At 48.1% G+C, this 24,632-nt stretch overlaps 1 protein-coding gene and 1 long non-coding RNA gene across 2 annotated transcripts; one reads left to right on the plus strand and one right to left on the minus strand.

Annotated features, from left to right (window-relative positions):
* Positions 1-1,071: 1,071 nt before the first annotated feature.
* On the minus strand, positions 1,072-23,036 carry XIRP1 (xin actin binding repeat containing 1). The gene is made up of 4 exons (XM_084507317.1): positions 22,909-23,036; positions 13,045-13,202; positions 11,761-11,814; positions 1,072-10,020 (listed from the first exon to the last, which is right to left on the minus strand). Exon 4 carries the CDS (start codon positions 10,018-10,020, stop codon positions 2,320-2,322), a length of 7,701 nt encoding a protein of 2,566 aa, XP_084363443.1. The 5' UTR covers positions 11,761-11,814; positions 13,045-13,202; positions 22,909-23,036; the 3' UTR covers positions 1,072-2,319.
* Positions 13,143-14,576, plus strand: LOC311430587. Its single transcript, XR_014688887.1, has 2 exons — positions 13,143-13,226; positions 13,371-14,576. It is a non-coding gene; the product is annotated as an uncharacterized lncRNA (long non-coding RNA).
* Positions 23,037-24,632: the final 1,596 nt, after the last annotated feature.

Raw genomic sequence — 24,632 nt, forward strand, 5'->3', positions numbered from 1 at the left:
AAGCTCAGAAAAAACTGCCAGGAACCTGTTATGGTAGGAATGTGTTTTCAACCACTGCTATTCAGGGTTTACGACTCTTAGACTCAAACCCTCTGTGAATGATGACAGATCTTCCCCATTTTTTTCAGTCAGCAATGCCAAGGCATCACGAGAGAAGTATTATTTGTTCTTAACACGTTTTCCATTATTTTAATCTTAGTAAAAATCCTTCAGGGAGGTTGAAGAGGTTATGTATTATGATCCTGCATTTCCCCCAGGGCTAATAACAATTTTAGATTTAATCTACCTATCTAGTCTACAACACCTTGGACAAGGTATTGCATGGTGTGAGATGATATCTGCTATTTAAAAACCTAGCTATGAACTGAGTGGTATGAAGTGGTATGCTCTGAAACCATCCCCTTTTCCCCAGTGTCCTGCTCCTCAGTCATTAGTGAGAGCTCTTTTTCCTCAGAGGAAAAAAAAAAAGAATTATTAACCATAATGTTTCACTGAAACTTTTTTTTTTCTTTTTTTTTTTTGAATGAGCTTACTGTCCCTTTTTGCTGAAAGGTAAAATGGTGCACTGAGAGATGGAGTAGATCAACCAGAATGTCTACACTCAGACCCAGCAGTCAGTAGCTTGAGGCTGGTGGTAGCTAGGAGTTGACCTCTTCTCACCGGTAACCAGTGATAGGACTAGAGGGAATGGCCTCAAGTTGTGCCAGGGGAGGTTCAGGCTGGAAATGAGGAGACATTTCTGCTCAGAAAGAGCAGTCAGGCATTGGGACGGGTTGCCCAGGGAGGTGGTGGAGTCACCGTCCCTGAGGGTGTTCAAGGAGAGGTTGGACGTGGTGCTTGGGGACATGGCTTAGTGGTGACATTGGTGGTAGGGGGGTGGTTGGACCAGATGATCCTGAAGGGCTTATCCAACCTTAATGATTCTCTGATTCCGTGATTCTAGGACCCAACTCCCTGAGAAGCCATCCAGTGGCTCTGTAGGCTCCTCACATTCTCCCATGTGTGGAGCAAACTCCTGGCTAGCTCATCTCCTTCCCAAACTGAGGCCAGCCTGTGATGTGAGGCACCAGCACCAAGCAGCAGCTGGTTCATTAATGCTTGCCACAGGGCTAATAGCCCACCCACATCGCAAAGATGACACAGACTAAAGCACTCGAGTGACTCAGAATGCAATGTGTGATTCAACCCGTTCATTGAGAGGTGATTTCTAGGTACTTTGAAAGGAAACAAGCACTGAACAAAAGAAAGTCAACCAGACTGAAGTATTTTTGGAGGTAATGTTTACCTTCGGAACGCAGCAGTAAAAGTTAAAAAAAAAAAAAAGCCACAAAAAATCTAAAATCATGAGTTGAGAATGTACAAAACAAAGTCATAATAAAAAGAAAATTGCTTTACAAAGTTTCAAAATGAATTTAAACAATAAACATGTATGAAAGCATGGAAAATCTAAAATAAGTTTTTTTTTTTTTTTTGAATATATTGAATAATAAATTACAATTCTAAAAATAAAGGAAAGCAATAACAATTCTGTCACATCTAGAGCATCTTTCTTTGAATCTTTCTTTGGAGGAACAGCACTGATAATAGCTGTAGAGCTTGATGTGACAATTTTCAGTAGCATCAAGTATTTCTAGGAAATTAACTCTGTTAAATGCCTCCCCCCACCTGTGGTAGTGTCAGCAATTAGAGATTTTTTTTTCCTTTTTTATTTTATTTTATTTGTTAACGCCTAAGAGAAAACCCGTCCAACCCACCCATCAATGTCAGTATGTGTACATACACATATATGTGTGTTTAGGATGCCCTTCTTGGCAATTCTGTACTGAAATTAGATAAAAAAGATAGATATCATATAGGTATTTGTTTGCCAATGACCAGGTTGGTTAGTTCTTCATCTGATTCTGTCTATCCTTTCTTATGAATTAGTTCAGAGAAGCCTGATATATCCACCACCCCCACCACCCAAAAATAGTACTTTAAGGGGAAAAAGCTGCCCTAAGATGCCCATGGATGGATTTTTCCCTTGTGCTTCTAACAGTGTCAGGGCTCTGGGGTGTGGTGCAGCACTGGGTCTGTTGGCTTGTCCAGGCGAGGTTTGTTGTTCCCCTCCAGTGTCAAGACAGTGTCACTTTGTCCTGTCTGTAGGCAAACACCAAGATGATGACCCTGAGAAGTCCTTAGGGTGTAGATGAATCCCTGTGTATAACATGGATAAACCAGGAGAATTGTTTTTTTTTTTTTTTTTTTTTTTTTTTTTTTTTTAATTGTGGACTTTCTTTTTTCTTCTTTACACCATTCTCTCTTGCCGTTCAGGTTCTCCTATTTCTTTGGCTTGGAGTTGCCAAAGGTGACGAAGACCACTCCTGGCTCCTGGAAGCTGCCGTTGGTGTGGAAATCTTCACCCGGGCTCTTCACGTACCTCCGAAACAGGGGCGAGGCAGATACCTCGTATCGGGGGTGCGAGACCACGTCGCAGGTGGAGGATGTTTGCGTCTCAGACTGCTTGGTGACGGTGGTGGACGAAGTGATGATCTTGTTGCCAAACTGATCCATTTCCTCGTACTGCTCTGTGACAGTCCGGGTGGCCCCGTAGAGTTTGGACCCATCAGGCCCTGTCTGCAGCTCCAAGATGCTTTTCTGCCTCCGTGGGTTCTGTGGGCTGGGGGTGTTCAGGGAGCAATATTCTGGAAAGCCTCCTTTCATCCCACAGTGACAGCTGTTTTTGGAGGTGTCCGGAGGGCACTTCTCTTTCTCACTGACCTGGTGGTTGGCGTTTCCAAGGTTGTGCTGTTTCACCGAGTTCAGCCCGGAGTTTGTTTGGGTGGGCTCTGGTTTCTTCTCGAAGGGAGCCTTATCACGCCCAGCAGACCCTGCGGATGGATGGTTGAAGGAGCTAAAACCGTCCTGAGCAAAAGCATCCCTCTTTCCTGGAGCATCAGGACAGTCTGGGGAGGCCATGTCCCGTGGAGAATGTGCTGTCCTGGGTGATTCTGCAGGTTTCCTGGCAGCAGACTCGATGGAGATGTAGGAAGGTGAGGAGGGAGAGCTGACACGAGGGTGAACAAGGCGGGGGACCTCTAGCTCTGACTTGGTTACCTCGGTCTTTTCTGCCACCTTTGTACCTCCTCCAGAGGCTGCCTCCCCTGTCTCCACCGTGGCTCCATCCTGCCTGGCTTTGCTTGAGACAATGCTGATTTTGCGGATATTGCTGCTGCTCACAGAGCTCTGGGTGTTCCCCAGAGACTCCTTGAACAGCCCGGAGAGCCCAGCGATGTCTGACTCAGACTTGAGACTAGAGACAGAATAAAGAGCTTTCTTGATAGCCTCCTCGATGTCCAGGAGTCGGGCGAGTGTCTGTTCCTTCAGGTGAATAATCTCAGCACTTGCTCTCTCCAGGTCCCCAAAAACCAGCTCTACTGAGGAGACGCTGTCAGCATCGTCCTTTGCCTGTGTCTCAGCCCTATCCTGTTGTTTGGCCTGGGTGGTCTTCTGACGAACCACCCAGTCAGGCACCTTCTCAAAGAAGCTCCTCAGAGCTTTCACATCCACTTTGCTCGTCTCCTCTTCAAACTCCTTCACCCTGGTCAAGATCTCTTGCAGTTCCTCCTGTCTCCGGAGATTTTCAAAGATCTCCATTGCCTCCTTGACATTGCCTTTCATGATCTCCTCTTTGTGTACTGACAGCCTCTTCCGACGTTCATCTTCGGTTTCTTTCTTGGGTTTTTCTCGCATAATGACTGCTGGCTTCTCCTGAGCAGGTGCCTCTGCCTCCCCATCGGGACATTTCTGTTGCCCGCTATTTCCCTGATGTTCCTCCTTGGAGGGGTTCACTGGCTGCTGATGGAAGGACATCGAATGACTCATTTGTCTCCTCTCACTCACCTGCTGCGTGACTCTCTGACTATCCCATGACATGTAAGCATTATACACACTTTCCCTTTCCAACTTGGGCAAGGCATTTTTTGAGATGTCATCTCCTCTCTTTGGAGGAGTGCTGCGGCCCACAGAGGAGGTGCTTGGCTCAGTCTGCCCTGGCACGTTAAGGGTCTGTGCTCTACCAGGACAGGCTGGATGTGATACTGAAGAGAACCTGTCCTCCTGTTGATACAGCTCTGAATGCCTCTGCACTACCTTGCCCAGGCAGCTCCCTGGAGCTGCTGCTTTCCCACTCATTGTTCCTTGCTCGACTTGAAAGCCAACCACTCCGTTTTGCATTGGCTTTGAAGTCTTAGCACTGTCCACTTCTGACTTGCACTGTCTTCCTTTACTTGCTTTGTACCTTTCCTCTGCCAGTTGAAGAGGGGTTTTGGCAGTGTCTTTAGGCAGCTTTCTCTCAGGGCTCATACCCTGAACCGTGACAGATTTCTCCATGGATGACTCCAAAGTGCAGCATTTTGCCTGTCCCTCCACATGGCCTGATTGTTCACATACTTCCACACAACCTAATCCCAGCTCTGCAGTGGGAGGCTTTGGCTTGCTGACCTCCCTCAGGCCTTGAGGTTTTGGAGGCAGTGGTGGAGGGACAGGTTTGGTTGATCTGCTTGTGCTGTTAATCGTGGAGGCACAATATGCCTCGTGTAGCAGGTGCTCAGGTTTTGGAGGGGGAACAGGTTTTTTCCTAGGTGGGGCAGTAATTTCTGATTTTGGAGAAATCTTGGGCTTCTCTGCAGCGTTCTGCTCACTGGGTTTGCAGGACAGAGAAGGGAGGGTTGGAAGAGGGGTCTGGATTGGTGCAGAACATCCTGGGGCTTCATCTTTGCAGGCTGGCGGTGGAAGGGCACCTTCTCCTGTTGCTTTAGCTGAGGGTGGGCAATGTTCTGCTTTCATCACAGCAACTGGAGGAGGAGGAGGAAAGTCATTATCAGCCTGCGACCCTGAAGCCACTACAGCTGTCTGGTTACTAATGACTTGAGTCTCATTTTTCTTTTTACACACAGAATAGGACTGCCCTGCATTTCTGTATATCATAGCGGCTTTAAAATCCCCTCTGGAGACATTAACGTTAGACTTTTCCAGCGACTGAAGTGTGGCTTTTAAATTACCTCGGACAACATCCTCCTTTTCTACCAGGCGCTGTTCTGTGGCGGCACTTTGCAGTGCTCGGATAGCTGTCTGTACATCCCCTCTGATAATAACATCTCTTTCTTCTTGCACTGATTGCTCTTTGTAATCAGACTCAACAAAAGGATTTATATAGGTTTTCACGGGCGTGGCAGTATAAAGGCCATCCTTAATGCTAACATCTCTACTGGGCACAACTTGGTTTTCCTGGCTCAATAGTTGTCCTCCCTGTACTTCCTCTGAAGCACTGACCTTTTTGTGTGATGCTATACTCTTCTGAGACATGCTTGTGTGGCTCTGGGATGCCTCCTGGACTCTAGCGGTGGTGGTTCTGATGGCAGTGCTGGTGCTCTCCCGCGAGGTAGATGCAGAGTCCTGTTGGCGTACGGTTGACTGAAGGGTCTTGGTCCCCTGCACACCGGCTGCCTGCTGCCTGCAGGCGGTGTGGACCTCCTCCCTGTTTTTTTGCAGCTTGCTTTGGACGTGGTGCTGGATGTTTTTTGCTTCTGCTGTTGCTAGCCTCAGGCTTTGCATTGCCGCCTGAAGATCGCTCCCAAGGACCTTTTCTCCTGGCTGCATCTGGCTGGCTTGCCCCGTCACCAAACTCTGGTGTTCTCCAGCCACCTCACCCCTCTCAGCTGTCACTTGGGTCTGAGTTGTGCCTTGCGTCATAGCTTTGGGTTCCTTCAAACAAGCAGAGGTGGACTCTTCTTTCTCTGCCTTCTTGCTGACATCCGCAACCCTTTGAATTGACTTTGTAGTTACTTTAAGCCCCCCTGACAAAATTTCTTCCTTTCCCATCACTGTGGGCAGGCTCTGGGGCTTCCCAAGACATTGCACAGTGGCGCCTGTCACACCCGCTGCATGCACAGCCTCTTTCTGTAACGCACCCTCTTTGCCCACGCTTTCACATACGAACACCTTTTTTGCTCCCTCCACGGCCCCTGACTCTCCCTCAGCAATTACTTTCTCTGCTTGGTCTTTGTTTGCTAAGACATGAATCTTAGCCCCCTGCACAAGTGGGACACTTTCATCCGCCCCCTGCTCTGCCTGGGAAGAGATGAGGGACTGTATCTCTGACTCCTGCTGGAGGTTCTTCAGGTAGTCCAGGTCTCCCTTCTCAATGCAGCTCGCGAAAAGCTGGACGTTCCCCTTCTCGTTGTCCTCACGCTTAACAGTTGCGGTTGCCTTCTGTTCCTGAGAAGAAGCCAGCAGGTTCCCTATCGTTGACTTCACATCCCCCTTGACAACTTTTTGCTGGACAGAATGGAACAGGAGGGAGTAGAGGGTCATCTTCATTGAGCCTGACTTTGTCTCTTGTAAGACCATCCCCTTTTTGATGGAAGCATCTTGACTGAGGAGGCCCTGGAGAGCCTTAGCTACATTTCCGCTCAAGTCCTCTTTGCTTTTAACAGCTTCACTCTGGTCCAGGAGCTGCAGTGAGCTTACTTTGATCTTGCCCTCTCTGTCCTCCTCCACCAGCACACTCTGGGCTTCCACGTTGGTCCTGTGCAGGAGCTGCAGCATGATCCTTTGCAAGTGGCCTCCCACGATCTCTTCTTTCAGGATCTCTGGAGCACCTGGGGTGCTGAGCTGGTACTTCACCATCTTCACACTCTCCATATCGTTGGCTTCAATGAGGATCCCGTCATGCTGAATAGCCTGGCAAGTGCAGAGTGTCTCTAAAGTCTCCTTCATAGTCCTCTCTTTTAGTTCTGTTTCCCCACTACCTTCAGAAGCACTGAATTTATCCAGGGGTGTGCTCTCGAAGAGCCACGTTGTGCTTTTCACATCTGCGTGGGGGATTGCTTCTTGGGCCCCAGCAGTGGCTGTCACCTCTGTGTCCTTAAGGGTGTCCATGGGCTGGGTTTCAAACAGCCAGGTGCAGCGTTTCACGTCCCCTTTCTGGCTGTCCTCTCTCTGCACCGTACTGATCGATGAGCTTCTGTCCGCATCCCCGTGAAGGGAGTCCACAGGCTGGTTTTCAAAAAGCCAGGTAGACGTCCTCACATCACCCCGCTGGACATCGCTGACGCTGACCATCCGCACATATTTCTTCTGGCCCACTTGCTGGGACTCAAAGAGCTGCTTGTTGGACTGAACATCTCCCTTCTGCACGTCATCCACTGTTCTGGGCACAGAAGTCTTTCCCCCAGAGAAAGAGTCAAGAGGCTCTGTTTCAAACCTCCACCGGGCAGCCTGGACATCTCCTTTCTTGATGTCCTCTTGGGTGACAGCCCTAATCACAAACACCTCTTCTTCCTTTTTGATCTGATCCAGAGGCTTCGTTTCAAACAGCCACCGTGCGCCTTTCACGTCACCTTTCATGATTTCTTCTTTCTGCACTGAGGTGACCTCATGGTATCCCCCCTCCTTGTCTTGGATAGCGTATAAGGGCTGGCTTTCAAAGAGCATTGTGCAAGACTTGACATTAGCTTTGCTCATGGTGTCCTTCTGGATCTTCTGGAGCTCTGTCTCATCTACTTTGTCATGGATTTGGTCAAGGGAGTAGGTCTCAAATATGAACCTCTTGCCTCCAACATCTCCCCCCTTGATATCTTTCTCTGGAGGGATTTCCTGGATGCCTTCAGAGCTGTCCTTCAGGGAATCCATGGGGTAGTTCTCAAAGAGCCAGGTGAATTTGTGCACGGACCCGGCTTCAATTGTCCCGTCATTCTTGACGACTGCTGTTGGTTTAGTTGTTGTATCCAAGGGCTTAGCCTCAAAGAACTCCTTCACTCTGGACACTTCTCCAGACTGTATCTCCACACGGCTGGAGTACCGCATGGTTTTCTTTTGGTCAGCTTCACTGATGGTGCTGCTGCCCAAGGGTTCGGTCTCAAATAGATGCCGGACAGTCTTGACATCAACTCCCTGTAATTCCTCCTGACTGTAGGCTTTACTGACTTTCAAATACTGCTCCTCCTGGCCTTTCAGGGAGTCCAGAGGCTGAGTCTCAAACATCCACGTGTATGATTTCACATCAGCTTGGGGCACGCAGACATCCTCTTCCTGTTTCTTTTCAGACTTTTCATACAAGGTGTGGATGGGCTGGGTCTCAAAAAGCCACCTACAGGTCTTCACATCCCCCCGCTGGGAGATCTCCCGCTTCACCGAGGAGTGCTCCTCACCTTGCATGGCTTGGTGATGGATGACATCTATGGGCTGAGTTTCAAAGAGCCACTTGGCTGTTCTCACGTCACCAGCCACCACCTCCTGTTTTGTGATTCCCCGTATTATGTCCACTTTTTTGGTGCTTTCATCAAACTGGTCCAGAGGCCTGGTTTCAAACATCCATTTGTAGTTCTTGACATCACCACTGATGACTTGCTCTCTGCTTACAGAGGTGACTTCATGAAAATTGCCAAAGCTGTCCTTGATGGCATACAGAGGTGTAGTCTCGAACAGGATTTGGTTAGCTTTCACGTTGCCAGCTGGAATCTTCTCCTCTTCCTTGGTGATGGGCTCAGCATCAGCCTCCTTAATGCTGTCTAAAGGGAGAGTCTCAAACAGTGTCTTGAAAGACTTCACGTCCCCTTTCACCACCTCTTCCCTGCTGGTTTCTGTAGTTTCTTCCTCAAATGCCTTAGAGATGCTGCCAAGGGGACAGGTCTCGAAGACATGTTTTCTTTGCTTCACATCTCCCTTCTCCTCTGCTGAAAGCTCTACTTTCTTCAGACGTCCCACCTCAAAATTGTCTTTCAGGGTTTCCATGGGCTGGGTTTCAAAGAGCCAGAGTGTAGATTTCACATCACCTCCAATGACTTGTTCTTTAGCTGCAACGGTTTCTGAATCTTCTCCCTTCAGAGAATCAAGAGTCTGGGTCTCGAAGAGTAATCGCTGTTTACTGACATCTGCCCCCGTGACAAAGTCCGTGGAAGCTTTGAAATCCTGTTCTTCAACAGTAATTTCTCTGATGGCATCCAGAGGCTGAGTTTCAAATATCCACCTTGCTCCACTGACATCAGGCCTTCCTATTTCTTCCAGGGAAATCCCACGGATTATTTGCACTTTGGAAGTGTCCTTGTTGATGGTGTCCAGCGGCTGAGTCTCAAACAGCCAGCGAGCCGTTCTGACTGCATTGCTCTGAATTTCTTCTCGGCAGACAGACTTGATTTCATGGATGTTCCCAGTTTTGTCCCTGATGGCGCAGAGGGGCTCTGTTTGGAAGAGCCTGATGGTCTTCTTGACATCGCCTTTTAGCTCCTGGATTTCTGACTTGAGCTGCAGGATGCTCTTCTCCTCCACCGAGCAGCAGCGGCCTATAGCATCCAAGGACTGGGCTTCAAAGAGTTCTCTGGCACCTTTCACGTCGCCTCCCTGGACAGGCTCCTTGAGGACTGCCTCTTGCACTTCAGTTTCATCTGAGTACAGTTTGTTTAATGAGTCTAGAGGCTGGGTTTCAAAGAGCCACCGGGCGGTATGCACATCCCCTCTGGCAAGGTCTGTCTCCGAATCTTTGGCTGGTGTTGACAGACTGTCCCCGTTGATCGACTGGCTTTCAAACCTCAGGGAAGTACTTTTCACATCCCCACCAGGAATGATCTCTTCCTCTGTCAGCTTCTTTGTGGTTTGGTGGTCCCCAATAGAGTCAAGTGCCCAGTTCTCAAAGATCCAGCGCATGGACTGAACCTCTCCTGGAAGAACTTTGTCCAGGTTCACAGATCCCTGTGCATTGGGATCTTCGGCATTAAGCATTTCTGCCAGGTCCTCAGTCACTGCTTCTTCCAAGTTCTTCCTGAGCTCAGGATGCATGTGTCTGTAGAGCCTCTTCAGCTCATTCACTTGCCGCTGCTGGTAGAACTTGGAGAAGGCTTGCTTTGGGGGAGGCACAGGGAGTGGGTTGGGATCCTGGCTCCCTGGAGGGATGACCTGGACTGAGCCAGGGGCGGGAGGGGGAGGTAAGTCCTCTTCCATTTTCTTGATGGCAACTTGAGATGATTTCTGAGCCTCTGCCATCTTTAGGGAAACAGTTGTAAACGTCAGCATTATCTCTTACCCCAGAGCCCAGTGGCCATTAGTAGTGAGAACGGCAAATGTAAAAGCCAGCCCAGCAAGGGAAATCCATGCACCTGCTGAGCTCCATACCTTGGGTTCAGTAGCACACAGCACTCCAAAGCATCACACCACTGCACACACTCCAGTCGCGGTGTTAGCTCTGGTTCCACAGCAACGTGCTCTAAAGCAAGGTCTCTAATCCGGGCATGCGCAGTGGTTAGTCTACACTCTCCAGGTTTCCATCCAGCTACAGCGCAACAGAGAGGCCCAATTTGTACTGTCAGCAAGAGAGATCGACCACAAGGATAATGTAAAGAAGGCTTATCTCTGAGTAGCAAAATAAGAGTGAACTTCTGCCTCCTGCCCCCAGGTGTTCAGGGCAGTGTGGGAACCTAAAATGAGTTTGCATTTGATATGGCCCCGGGAAAAAGCCAAGGAGCTATTTGTGAAGAGGTCTCAGGGATAAAACAGTGAGAGGGAACCAAATAAAAGTGTGAAAGTGAGCTGATGAAGACATCCTATTTTGGGGCGGGCAGCTAGTGTGATAGGTTTTTGGTAACACCCCTAGTGCTGTCCATGGCACAGGAGTGAGGGCTTGGGAAAGGATGTTTGAGTGATGATTTCTTCTGCTGGACTCAATGCATATACCCCACAGCATCATTTGTATAAAAATAGATGGATGGTTCCACAGTTAGAGAGTGAAGTAAAACTTTTTTGACTTGGACACTTGGACAGGCATGAGGCTAACTGATGTCCCCTTAAGACTGCTCACATTTAGCCTGTCCTGTAAGAACGAGTAATTCACCTGCTATGGAGCCTGAAGGCAATATATCATTGTTAGATCATGTCACAGTGCAGTTGCTTTTAATTCCTATTCTTTTAAGCCTTTCTTTCAAGCATTATTCTTCTCTAATTCTGCTCCCTTAGCCTGTGAACTAACTCAGTTTATGTTTGGATGCACTCAGACTGAATTCAGCTGGATTTCACAGCAATGCTGGTACAGCACTGAACAAAAGTTGCAGTCATGATGGGCTGGACTGGCTGTGTAGCCTACATTTGAGTCTTACTTTCTGCATTTTATTCCTTAACTTGGGAATTTTCACCACATATCAGCCGAATACCGAACTGAATACCTGTGACCTGCACTGGATTGACATTTATCCAAAGGGAAGGTGTTTGAAGCCTATAATCATTATCTAAAAAGGACTATAATCCTGGTGGCTTTCCTTTCAGTAAACAGATCTGCTAATCCTTGGCATGCCTTTAGAGTTACGTCTGTAGAGTTATGCCTGGAATATTATTAGTTGTTGCTCAAAGCACTGGCGCGCGATGTTATTTCACTCTGTTAACACACAGATTGTTCTGGCTAAAAATAAGTATTGAACATTAGTAAAAAGAAAAACTAAAAACAAACCAACAAGACAAAACACCAGAATACCAAAATCAGCATATTTTGCAGCAAGTGTCAAATGCAAATTGTTCATATGAACCAACATACTTTGAATGCAATTTTTAAAATAATTTTTTTTTTTTTTGAATCTGTTCAGAACTTCTAAATGTGGGGAAAGGCAGCTCAGCAGCTGATAGCTATATTCAGTATGAAAGCACTCCTTGCTGCCTGGCATGGGTGTATAAATCACACTCCACCACAGTCCACAAATATGCAGTTAGATAAGGGTGCTTATCTGTAACACTTCTTACCTTGCTTGTTTTCTGTCTGTCAGAAGAAGGAGTGGAGCTGTCCTTCACAGTTGTCTGGAAAAGACACAGGGAGAAATGACCAAACTGCATAGGCAGACACATACGATATCTGTATATATATATGTGTCTATTATCGGGAGCTGGAAACCATTACAGGTGAGGGTTTTTTGAATTGCTGGCAGCTCTTATCTCAGGTTGAGCAGAAATATTTTTTTCTGCAAGTTTCAGTGGACAAATGAAACCTGGACACATTTGTTCAGAGTCAGGGAAAAAAAAAAAAAACAACAACAAAAGAACCCACCCTGATTTATCCAAAGCTCGATTTGGCCAATATTTTTCTTTATACGGCAATATTTTTAAGACAAAACATATCTACATTTGTAAGGGCATTATGAATTGTGAAGTTAAAGGTCATTGAAAAGTTGTTTTGAAATAATAATAATATATATATACATATATATATATATTTTTTTTTTTCTCACACTTTTATTTTTCTTTCCCAACCAGAACACCTTACTGCAATGCAGGTTAATTAGAAAGTTTCATTTTGTATAGATTCTGATGATGGGACATTTCTGGTAAAGAAACATTTCTTAGCAAGCTGTATGGACTATTGTACATTGCTGAGCAGGACTCATTCCCTGCGTAGCCTCAGTCCAGTGTGGGTCCAACGTGGGAAAGCCAGGCAAGAGGGACAAACGTAGCTTAGTGCTTCATACCATGTACAACATGAGCTATCCTATGACCCAGTGATCACGTTAGGCTGGATGACTCACTGGATCCTCTGCTGATGCTCCCATTTCCACCTCCGTACAAGGGGCAAATTTGGGACCCATCAGATTTGTGTGTTGGAATGGGTATAGCACAGAGGTGTACGTGTTGCTGCGTGGATGTGAGTGTGCAAACACGTACATACAAATATTGGATATCTTATAATGAACAAACATACGCATGGGGTAGTGGAGGTAGATGTGTGTTTGCGTGTTTGGGCATGTGTTTGTATGTGTACATATATGAATGTGTCTGTATGTATATGCAGCATGTACATCATATATAGACACAATGCATACCAGCACCTCTTACAGCATGGCATTTTTACATTATATATTTATATGCTATTTATGTGCTATATTTAAATGATATATGCAAAAAACAAGGAGGTCTGGTCATTCTTGGAAAAGAAATGCCGTGTTCCTCCAGCATTGTGAAACCAGACGTGTTCTCCCTCACCCTCCCACGGCCCCTGGCTGGGACGGGACATAGCTGGGATGCCGCGGCGCTTACCGGCTGTGTGGGGCCGCTGTGAGCAGCAGCAGCAGCTGCCTGGGAGAGGTAGCGAGCCGACAGCTCCTTCACAGAGAGCGAAGAGCACCTCCCTCGTCCTTGCTGGAGTATGCGCCTTGTGCTGTCTGATACGTCTAAAAATGACCGCGTCCTCTCATCTGAAACATAGACCGGTGGGCGCGGTGAGTTATGTTTCCACGGGGACGCTGGCATAGTGAAAGCAGGGCACGTCTCCTCCACGAGCTGCTATCTGCGCACCCATTCTTCCTGGACCCCCAGGTGGTTGCCCCTCTCCCCAAATTTACCATCGTGCCCTTTTGTTTTAGGGAGAAAACGTGGGCATCTGCACTGCCCCCATGTCAGAATGGATGGTGAAACCTGAGAGCAACCCACCAGGCAGTGGCCTGATGCCACCATCCTGCCTGTGGCACAGATCCTGCACCCACCCCTGCATCCCTAGACAAGGCTATCACCAAAATGAAACAAGTCGGTGGATGTGAAGGAGCTATGCGTGTTGAACTTAAGCCAATTCCTACTGTTTTTGCTCCGTGACCACTTCCCCCTGCTGTCAGCATGTCTCACAAGCAGTTATACCCATTTATCTTCATCTCTCCCCTTCAGGAAACCAAGAGATGATGAGGCTACGAGACTTGCCCACAGACATAGCTTGGGGTCTGCAGCAGAGCCAGAGGAATGAGCCCTTCTCTTAGCTTAGAGATGTGATGAGCTGAGCTGCACCAGTCCCCGTGAGGCCTACTGGGGCCCAGCATGGCATTCCTGAGATATTTGGCATTCCTCCGGCCTTTGTTCAGCTGCCTCCCATGGAGATGACTCCAGCTGGGGATGTTCCTGTCTAGTTCATGAAGAAACAGCTATTTTGGGAGGAGGTGAGCTATCAGCCAGACCAGAGGTGTGCAGAGGGACCACTGGCTAGAGCAGTCACGCGTGGCCAGCCCGTACCCAGCCCATGTTCCCTCACTCCCACCCATTGCACCCCCTCCCATGATCTCCATCCCCTTAAGAGCCCGGGCTTCCACTCCCCCTCAGGATGAGGATGTATCAAAATGAATGGCTCAAATACAGATAGCTTCACTTTCCCAACAACAGGACAACTCCAAATCCCCACTGAAAAACTTATTTTTGCATCACTCTGCTAGGTGTGAGCAGAATGGCCAGCTCTGCCTCCTATATCCCACCACAGACATGCAGAGAGCTCTGCACTTGTGTGCTGCTTCTTAGCCCTCCGGGTTAGCCAGAGCTGTCGTTTCTCTGTTACCACTGCCAAAACACGAGAAGCTTCTCTCTTTTTGCAGGCTTGCACTGCTGCATTCGGATTTAGAGCGGTATTTGCAATGCTTTCTGTTTGAACAATGGGCTCGCTCTCCACAAATCCAGCCTTTGCACAGCCAGGAAAGGGCTGATATACTTTTTAATATGTGCACATTGCAAACACTGCCACAGTTCCGGTGTTCTTTGCCCTCAAATCGCAGTCCCCAAACCATGAGATTTTGTAAATAAAGTTAATGACTCTTTCCTTTGTTTTCTGGGTTTTGAGGTCAGATTTTCCAGCTTTTTTTTTTTTTTTTTTTTTTTTTTGTGAAATACCAAAGGAGATTGGCTTTGCTTTTATTTTGGAGTGACAACAGTTAACATTACGTGCTAACAGGATTCCAGGAGCTGGTGCTTCAGATGAAATACCAGTTCCCGTGAGATAGACGTGTTAGTCCACAACACCAACCAGGCATTGAGATAAGAGCAGAGGGACCCCACTGGGATGGTCAGACACCGGCGGGTGTTTCTTTCATCCTGGGTTCCAGCTGCTTCTGCAGGTGCCCAGGCATTCTGATGCAAAACCAAGGCTGGATCCATGCAGAAGCAGCTGGAAGCATTGCAGATGTAGCTGCCTGGTTCTGCCAGAGATAAGCAGGACATGAGGAGAGGAAACAGAAAAGATTTCCTTAATGTCTCTCCTTTTTTCCTTTTATTTTTTTTTTCTCCTAAGTCACCACGTAAATATGGGGCTTCTTCCCCTGATTTCTGCTGTCTGCAGGTTAAACACCAAAACAAAATTAATTATCCGTCCATAGCCAGTGGAGATAGAGGCACAGCTGGGGCAGATCTGGTACATCTTCAGATAGGCTGTGAAACTGCAAGATATCAGATTTTTCCCCCTCTGCTCAAGACTTTGACTGGATGCCTGGTTTTTCAAGATGATCAATACCTTAGAAATGAGGAGGAGAGGGTCAAGGCATTGCTGGGACACCCAATTTTAAAGGAGACAGTGCTGATGCTTGCTAACACAAACCCCTCTATCTGCTGCAGAGGGCTTCTCCCTTTGCTGGGAGGACTGAGGCACACATTTCCCTCTGTAAAAAGGGAAAGTGAAGTAATAGCCAGTGCAGGTACTTGGGATTTCATGGTCTTTCCTTAACATGGCCATGCCCTGTGAGAATAGCACTGAAGCATGTGCTGAATTAGCTGCAGCAAGCTTTGAAGAGGTCTTTGATAAATCTTGCCAGGGAATCTGTTTTTTTTTTTTTTTTTTTTTTTTTTCTCCTACTACTGCTGAATTGCCTACTGGAAAAGCAAATGGGGTCCAATCCATCTGGAAGCCAGAAGCTTTTTTCCTTGCAAGGTAACGAGGTTTGGCAAAACCTCCCACTAATAGCAAAGGTGAGGGCTGGGGAAGAGACGACCTTACTATCTTTAGAGCAGAAAGAAAACCAAGCACAATTGCTTTCTGGCTGGGAAAATGAACACCAAGCCCTCTGTAAGGGCATGGCCACAGTGAAAAAGCTCCTAAAAACTCCCTGTAGGAGGTGGGAGCTCTTCACAGCAAGGCAGAGAGCCTGCTTTGGCTGACACCAGCACTGCTACACTTAACCACTTGAGTGCTGAGAGCTTAGGAAAAGCATCCCCACATCCTAGAGCTGGGCTGGTAATGTTTAATGAGAAAAAATCCCCTGCACCCCAGGCTATGGGTATCACTGCTGTCCCAAAATTATCTGTACTGGCCTGTGGTGGGGAGATGCTGCACAAAGAACAGCCACGGATGCAGCTGGATGAAGCTTTCCAGCAGTGGAAAACAGCCCAGCCTCAGAGCTGCCTCTTCCCTCATCCTTTAGCTCGGATGGATTAAAGGCCACGGGGTTTCTGCTTTAATGAAGGATATAATTAGCTGCTGCCTGCCTTAGACAGGGGCTGCTGGCAGCAGCTGGGCAGGTGTCGGGTGCTGCACTGCTCCATGAGGCTCTGCCTGACGAAACAGGCTGTTGCCACCCTTTAAATGGCTAATTATAGATAAGAGAGGAAGAACAGAACTTCATTTTGCTAACGAGAGAGCCTGGCTGTCACGTGCATGTGCCTAATGGCACCCAAACAGCACCCGGAGCATCTCAAGGGCTTCCCAGCTGAGGATGCTAAAGCAAAGCCAAAGGGTGCTGTGCCAACAGGGTGTGTTATTTATTGTCTGACTTGTGTGGGAGACTGAGAGCATGGAGACCCAGTTTGAGACCTGTGCTGGGCTCTTCGTTTCTGCCTTGCTGGAGAAAAGGGCTCTGCTGGCACCCATGGGCATCCATCAAAGAGCTGAGGGACATGTCCTATCTGTTGCTGGTTGACTGTTTCAACTACTACTGTTGGTTGACTGTGGCCCCAGAGATTTAAACCCCAGTGTTTTGACCATTAAAGCATCCCCAGGAGCTAAAAGGGAAGAAAAGAGCACCTGAGATCTCCCACCCACAGTGCTACTTTCTAAGCAAAGGACACGGTAAATGCTCCTCCCTGCCATGCCTCCTTGCCGAGCCCCCCTTTGTGCAAGTGCCTGGCACCAGACAAACTGCACGCTGCATGTACCATGGGAAGGATGTCCCTCAGGAGCAGCTCCTGGGGTCCCTTCAGCTCCTGCTTTGCCCCGTGCTTGCAGCTCAGGTCCAGAGGCAGCCCCTCTGCCCCATCAGCTGTGCCCTGGGTGAACAGGGAGGGATGGAGTTGTTTTTTGGGGGACCCTGTTTAGGAAAATTGCTCCCCTCAACTAAACATGGGGAGGAAGAGTACGCCCCTCCTGGCACCAGGCTTGGGCTCAGATGTGGTGTTCTGAGATAATCAACCCTAAGCTGTAGAGATAATAAGCCCTGCAATGGAGGAAAATCATTCCTCATCTCCACCTCTACTCACTGACCTTTCTAGACATGGGGGGAAGAAGGGGAAAGGAAAGAGAATGGGGAAAAAGACTCTTAAATACACATCTAAAAATTCAGTCACTTCATGTTCAGCTATTGCCCATAAATCACTGCTCTGTCTTCTGCAGAAAGTAATATTACAGGGCTCTTTGTGCTGCAATTAAGAGCCAATTCCCAGGAAACAGAAAACAAATTCCTAGCAAAGTGCATTCTCCCTCCTTCCCCTGAGAAAACCCCATCTCTCCAGTAACACGGCAGCTCTGTTATCTCTGATTTCTATTTAAACCTCTTTATCCTACAGAGAAACCACGCTACCCACCTGTTGGTGTCCACCACGGCCGCAGCCGGCACTCCCTCGTAGCCTGGCTCCAACCTCCAACCCCAGTGAGCTACTGAGTGCCTGAGTCACCTATTAAAAAAGGAAGCTGCAAGCTCAGCACCGATCTCCCAGGCTGCCCGGCCAACCACATGTCATCGGCTTTGCTCCCAAAATCAGCCGTCCTGAGCAAACACAGCTGCTAAGCAAAGCCCTTTGTGCTGCCGGGTGCACCTCTTGTGGGGTTGTGTAACGGGACCTGAGCTCAGCTCCACTTGCACAGGGTTTGCACAAGCCAGGGGGAGAGGGAAAGCCTCTGGTGCAAGTTGTGCCAGGGTCCTGGCTCTCCCTTTGCTTGCCCAAGGGAGTGGTGCTCCGGAGTGCATCCCCTCCCAGCCAGCAAAAACAGTATCCTCTGACAGCCACACGTTGCAACGCTGCAGACAAACTTTTGAGTTAGTTTTCAGTTCCCGTTGCTCCTCTGCAGGCTAATTTTGTGTTAATCGTGTCCTGTGGACCTGGCACGTCCTATGCCATGGTGTGCAGATATGTTATGGTCTCATAGCACTGCTTGGGCACAGTGAGATGTTGTTCAGTCTACAGCACAGGACACAAAACCCTACACCCAAAGGCTGGTGGCAGCAAAAGGACCCACGTCCCAGAGTTTAGCTCTGGGAAATCAGGGCAGGAAAACAGCAGTTTCTTTACACTGAAGAGGGACTCTCTTTTCCAGGAGGGTGGAGGTGAGTCAACAAGGAGATGCTCCTGGTTTCCTGGGTTTGTGATATTCTAGGCTGGCTGCTTTCTTAGAATTTGGGGCAATTTTAGCCATTCCTTGCTGCCTGATATGAGTCATGTGTTAAACCATTTGGAAGGTCATTACCAGCAGGGTCCCCTGATTGAGGCTGCATGGTGAATACGTGCCCCGTTCCTACCTGCTTGTCTCCAACACATGTGTTGGTGAAACCTCGAAACTCCCTGCCCCCTGCTAGAGCCGGACCCCCTTTCTGAGCACCTCTATCCCCAGATATTAGAGCTGCATGTGCTGAATCACACCCACCCTGTCCTCTTCCCACCCTTGCCTCCCAGAGGATCGGTCCCAGGACAAAAAGAGCTCTTAAATCCCGGCGTCGCTCCGTGGCTGGGCCGGGGGGATTTGCTCGGCTGGGTGAGCACCCATAAAAGCTGTCTGGGAAACCGGTGCTGCTGCTTAATCCAGGAGCCGGGCAGCCCATTGGCGGTGCTCGGTCAGTGGGGAAAGGCTTAAATCTCTGCCTGCAGCCCAAGCTCTGGTGGCCCTGGTGCTGGGGAGGCTGTGCTGGAGGAGATGCACGCCGAGGGGAGCAGGGCAGGTGGCCTCCCTGCCCCAATTTCAGGCTGCCAAGGGTGAGTGGTCCTGGGTGCTGTGGTGAAGGGTCCTCAGGGAAGGGCAGTGGTGGGGGGAGAAGGGGTTTTCTTGCTCTCTCTTAGCATCTTCGTGACCTGCTCTTAGGGCTTTAGCACATATTAAAATGCCATGCGTGGCTTTTTCCAAAGGAAGGGGAAAAATCACGGTACAAGGCTGTGTTGGGAAGCATCTACGGGATATTTGGCAGCCGCTATTAAAAAGAGAGGGCCAGCGATGCTTGGAAGCATCCTGCTTATCCTCATGGGTGCTCCCTGGCTCCTTGATTACACTTTGCTCTGTTTGCAAACCGCAGAATTTTCTCTCATTTTCAGTTCTACAAAGGACAGTGAGGATTTCAAATTCAAGCTTTTTTTTTTTTTTTTTTTTTTCTGTGAATTGGCCAATTACGTGAGACAGCAGCAATTGTAAACATGTTTTTGTTTTTTTGTTTTTAAAGTCACCTGGTTTTTGATTGTTCTGGTCCACTTTTTTTTTTTTTTTTTTTTTTTTTTGGAAACCGCATGGGCTAGCAATTTACCTTTAGAAGTGAGATTTTAATTTCAGAGGTAAGAACACCACTGATTATAGTTAGATAACTAACAAAAATCATATGAATTCATAACACTTTTTTCTGGTACAATAGATCCCTGATTTGGAAGTGGGGGGCATCCCTGATGTAGATAATAAATGTAATGACTAACACACATCAAAAAGTGTAAGCCATTCTCTTTGGAAAGGGATTAAGAGAGAATTTGCACTGTCTGCAAGCCATATGTTGCAATCCTGTGAGCAGCTCTGGCACACAGAGCTAATATATGAAATTTGGGATGGGAAGTAGGCTGGAAAAAAAGTGCCAAAATCAGGAGAAGGTGCTAAGCATGAGTGAAACCAAATAATGTAATTAAAGAGCAAATGTGTTGAAGAGGAAACTAACATTTAAAATGCTATTTCATATTTAAGGAATTGTTTACTGAATGGTAGCCGAACAATTCACATTTTGTATGTGTATAAAGATGAGTTTGCAAGTCTAAGGGGTGGGAAGGGGTGAAGGAAAATAAAGCTACTGAAGAGTGTCTTGTTTCTAGCACCTCCAAACTGATGGTCCCTGAACTTCAGTCACTTCTGCAAATGTTTGTGGCTCCTCGGTGGCAGCTGGACTTCCCTTTGCAGGAGGAATATCACAACCCCCAGGTAATTTAAACAGCTCCCAGGAAAATTTAGCTTCAGGCAGAGCTGGGTGTCTGCCTGAGGCAGCTCGGGGCTATTTCTGACCATCGCAAAAATCCAGGAATGTGCAGGACTCTATTCCTGGCACCAAAAAAACGCCAAGAAGCTTCGCCCAGAGACAGCTGCGGGTGGCATTGCTGCTTGGGGACGTGGCCTTCCCCAGTGCGCCAGCTGCTGGGGGTTTGGCGTTCCTTACAGAGGGCTTTAACCTTCCCTGGGTCAGTTCCCCTGCATTTTTTGGGGTATGAAGTGCCTGGAGAAGGCAGAGGAGCCCTGATGATCAGCTGGGCATTGCCTCCTTCTTCATGTTGCCCTCCTGTTTGCAAGGGGTTGATAAAAGCTGAGTGAGGGTTTAATAAATTGCTGTGTGTCACTGGGTAGCCTACATGTACTGCACATCCTGCTTACGCTGGTACTGTGCTTGTATCCTCCAGCAACTCTTCAACTGTTATTCACACAGGTTTGTTTTTTTTTTTTCATGGAAGTGGTGATAACCACCATTATGCCATACAGCCTAGCTGCTTCTCTTCCCCTCTTTTTTCCATTTCACCCATTGTGCTGGTACCGGGACACTTTTCAGCCCTAACCCCTCTGCCAAGCTGCGTGTCCCCCTGCCTGCTTGCGCTGCTCCCGTGGACCAGCATCTGCTCCCCTGAGGACTGCTGTGCAGGAAGGTGATGCGAGATAGCAACTTCCTCCCCCCAAAGCCCTCCTAGGGAAAGCAACACAGAGCAACCCACCGAAATAACCCATGCCTGGGGAGAGGGCTTCTTGGCATGCCGCAAATACCAGGCCTTTTAAGGGAAGCCCTCTCCAGCCACCGCAAAGAAGCGATACCTTGGGAATGTCTGCTGCAAGCATCACTGGCCCCTCTGCGGCTGGGATCGGGGCTGCAGCATCTTTAAGCATTTTTTTGGCCACGCCACGGAGTTTATATGGGGGCATTGCAGGGATGCCATGCAGCATGAGGAGCTGCTGAGCTCCTGCCTCTGCTTTCTATTCTTATCATGGAGTTTCCAGGCTGCTGTCAGCTCCTCATCACTGACAGCCAAGAAATCTGAATACTGTTTTGGAAGAAAGAGCCAGAGCCAAAAAAAAAAAAAAAAGAAAAAAAAAAATTGTCCTTTAAAGAGAAACCTCCCAACCCACTTGTAGCTATTGAGTTTCCTCAGTATTTCCATTTGTTTCTGAATGAGGCAAGCTGCCAGTGAGAAGAGGGGGGAGGAGAGAAATGGTTGGCTTTAAAAGAGTAAAATACCAGGCTTTACAGTACTAAAAGCAAAGTTTCCTGCCACTGTGTTCTGATCCAAAACCAGAGTTTTTACTGGTGCTGAAGAAGGATTTCCATCCTCCTTGGCAATAGAGTTGGGGAATCCCAGCCTGATTTCCCCTAGAAAAGAGGCTTCTGTATCCTGCAAAATACTGCATCCAATCAAGGAAATTCCTACAAATTTCCACCCATGCTGCATCCCTTAATTGCCAGAAGTGGGATTATCTACCCCTTTGCCTGGACAAGAACACAAATTTTCATATTTTGGCTGTTCTCATTAAGTGACATATATTTGAAGGACCAACTTCACCTCTCTTACCACAGGTCCCTTTTTTCCTAGTAAAAAAAAAAAAAAAAAAAAAAAAAAAAGAACCTACTTCAGATATTTTCCAGCAAAAACTTGGATGAAAACTGAAGAGCTGGAGGGAAGTGGAGGAAGTTAAAGAATTTCTGTACTTGCAACAATCAACAGGACGTGTATCCCAGAAGGAAGCACAACCATCACTGAATGCATGAGAACAGCACTACATTTAGCTCAGGGTGTTGGGATCAGGCCCTTCAGACAGTGACTGAGCACCAACCCATGGGCCTGGAGTCCCCTCTCTCTCTCTTTTTGTCCGTGACACAGAACTTTGATAGCTAAATAGCTTCAGAAACCATGAGATACGCAGAGGTAGACACACAAGCTGTGTCCTATGGAGCTGTGCAGGGTTTTGGAGTTTCTCCCCATGCATGAGCACAACTACGAGTGGTATGTCCAGCTTAATGCTCTTAACCCAGCAGATTCCCTTCTGAAGCCCTTTATTTGGCTCAGGGTGACAAACACATTCCTCAGACCTCCCTGGAGCCTAGGATAGAAGAGTAAGGGGAAGAAGTTCCCTCCGTACCTAATCCTACTCATCCCAGGGATGTAAGCTGAAGCGAAGCTCATTTCCCTCTGAAGTCCTTGATGACTACTGTGTTGCAACCAGTCTTGAACACGGTTCAACATGGTTGTAACATCAACAATTTATCCCACCCTTGCCCCAAAGTGACTACCTGGCTTGTCTAAATCCTGTACGTATTTTCTTTCCTGTTGCTGATCACAGGGGCCACAATCCTAGTACCTCACAGCATTTTTGGGGAAGAGAGTAGACACAGAGTAGAGAGCAGTGAGCGAGTAGACACATAAATTTAAGCCTAAAACCTAGGAACTTCAATGTTTTGGGAGGAGGGAAAAGCACGCATGTATAATGCTCTGCTTCCACTTTGAACATGCCCAAGCACCCAAGACAATGATGCAAAGCCAGACCAAATATTAGGTGCTTTGGGGGATTTAGCAAATTCTAGGCCAATAAAATCCACAGCTTTCTATGAGCTGCCACCACTCCTTTCATAGTACAAGGTCCCGAGCGTCCTCGTTTGCCCTATATTTTCACGTCAACCAGAGCTCTGTATTCATGCAACACCTCACCCCTCTCAAATCTACCCCGAAATTACTTACAGAGAGGTCTCGATAGTCCCAATAGCTCTGTCACAATGTCCCAGTGGAAAAATCTCCGTGAAACTTACGGCTGGGCAGCACTTAGAGTATCCTAGCGGAGCCCTGCTCCACTCCCCACACCTCGGTCCTGTTCACTGCCTCCCAGTGGCCTCTGGCAGCTGACTTTATCGCTGAGCACTGGGCTATGTTGAGAGGATGAACTACTTGGTCTATTTTTAGGGAAGGGTGAAGCTGCTCGTCCACCCGGCTGAGTCAATCATGAGTTTTAGCAATCCTTCATGGAGGTGGGGAAAGTCTGGGGGCCTGGCTTATTTTCAGAACTTGTTCATTCAAAATATACCCAGTGTAACCCAGTACAGGACAGGGGGATGCTTCCAAGCAGTGGTGCTACACGGAAGAGGCATTTCCCTGACTCACTGTCATGTCCTCAGGCTGTGATCTGCACCGCCTGGCCTCTTCTGCCTCAGGTTGCAGCCAGCATCTTAAGGGAAAAGCTGGGAAGGTGAAAGGTATGAGTTACATTTTCTGGTTCTTAATTTCTTCTGCTCAAATATTTTAGGACTGAGAAGGAAAAAAAATATTTTAGGAAAGGGAAAGTGAGGGGAAGTGTGTATGCCAAGAAGGATGATGCATCCTCCCTCCTCCAACCCATTCCTCCATGGATGATGCAGCACTGCCAGGAGGTGCTCTGGGTACCTTCTGGGGAAGAGATGATGATAATGAAGTCCTAAGTCCATGGAGGGCTCTCAACACCCTCAAAACTCAACTGGGCAACGAGTGGTGTTATTAGCACACTAATGGTGTGCACAGGGGTAGCCAGAGCTTGAGACCAAAGCCTGGACATGGTGATTTACAAGTGCAGACACAGCTGATGGCACAGGGCTTTAATGAGCTGCCTTTATTGGGCTGTGTTAGTGATACAGCTGAGGAACCTGGTAATGTTTGAACTGGGCCCAGCTGCTCTCCCTTCAATTTGCTTTTCTGACACTTCTAGGGAGCATGCTTGAATAAATTTTGAGCACCACAACAGAAGAAGGACATAAAAAGAGTGTCCAAAGGAGGGCTATGAAGATTGTGAAGGGTCTGGAGGGCATGATGTATGAGGAGCGGCTGAGGTCCCTTGGTTTCCTCAGCCCAGAGCAGAGCAGGCTGAGGGGAGGCCTCATGGCGGCCTGCAGGTCCCTCACGAGAGGACTGGAGGGGCAGGCGCTGAGCTCTGCTCTCTGGGGACAGTGACAGGATCCAAGGGGATGGCATGGAGCTGGGACAGGGGAGGGTCAGGCTGGGGGTTAGGGAAAGGGTCTGCACCAGGAGGTGGTCGGGCACTGGGACAGTCTGCCCAGGGATGTGGTCCTGACACTGAGCTGCAGGAGTTCAAGTAGTTTTTGGACAGTGCTGTCAGACACAGGGTCTGGTTTTGGGGTGGTTCTGTGTGGAGCCAGGAGTTGGACTCGATGGTCCTTGTGGGTCCCTCCCAACTTGGGATATTCAATGTTTCTAAGAATCTGTGATTCTAAAGCATGACATGTTGTTGAAAGGAGATGAGGGTTTGCTATACCAGTATCAGAAGGGTAAGTATGGAAGCCAGCATCACCTGAGCTATCAGAGCTGCTTGGGCTCACAAAACACTGGGTGAAGGCCACAGACACCCACAGCCCCACACACCCAATGCCAGACTCCATGGGACTGCAGTGACGGGGGAGAGAGTTGCACAGATGTGAGCT

This window comes from Aythya ferina, assembly GCF_964211825.1.
Source record: "Aythya ferina genome assembly, chromosome: 2".
Lineage (NCBI taxonomy): Eukaryota > Metazoa > Chordata > Aves > Anseriformes > Anatidae > Aythya > Aythya ferina.

Coding starts and splice junctions, on each gene's coding strand:
- XIRP1 (XM_084507317.1), bottom strand. CDS start 10,020: ATGGCAGAGGCTCAGAAATCATCTCAAGTTGCCATCAAGAAAATGGAA.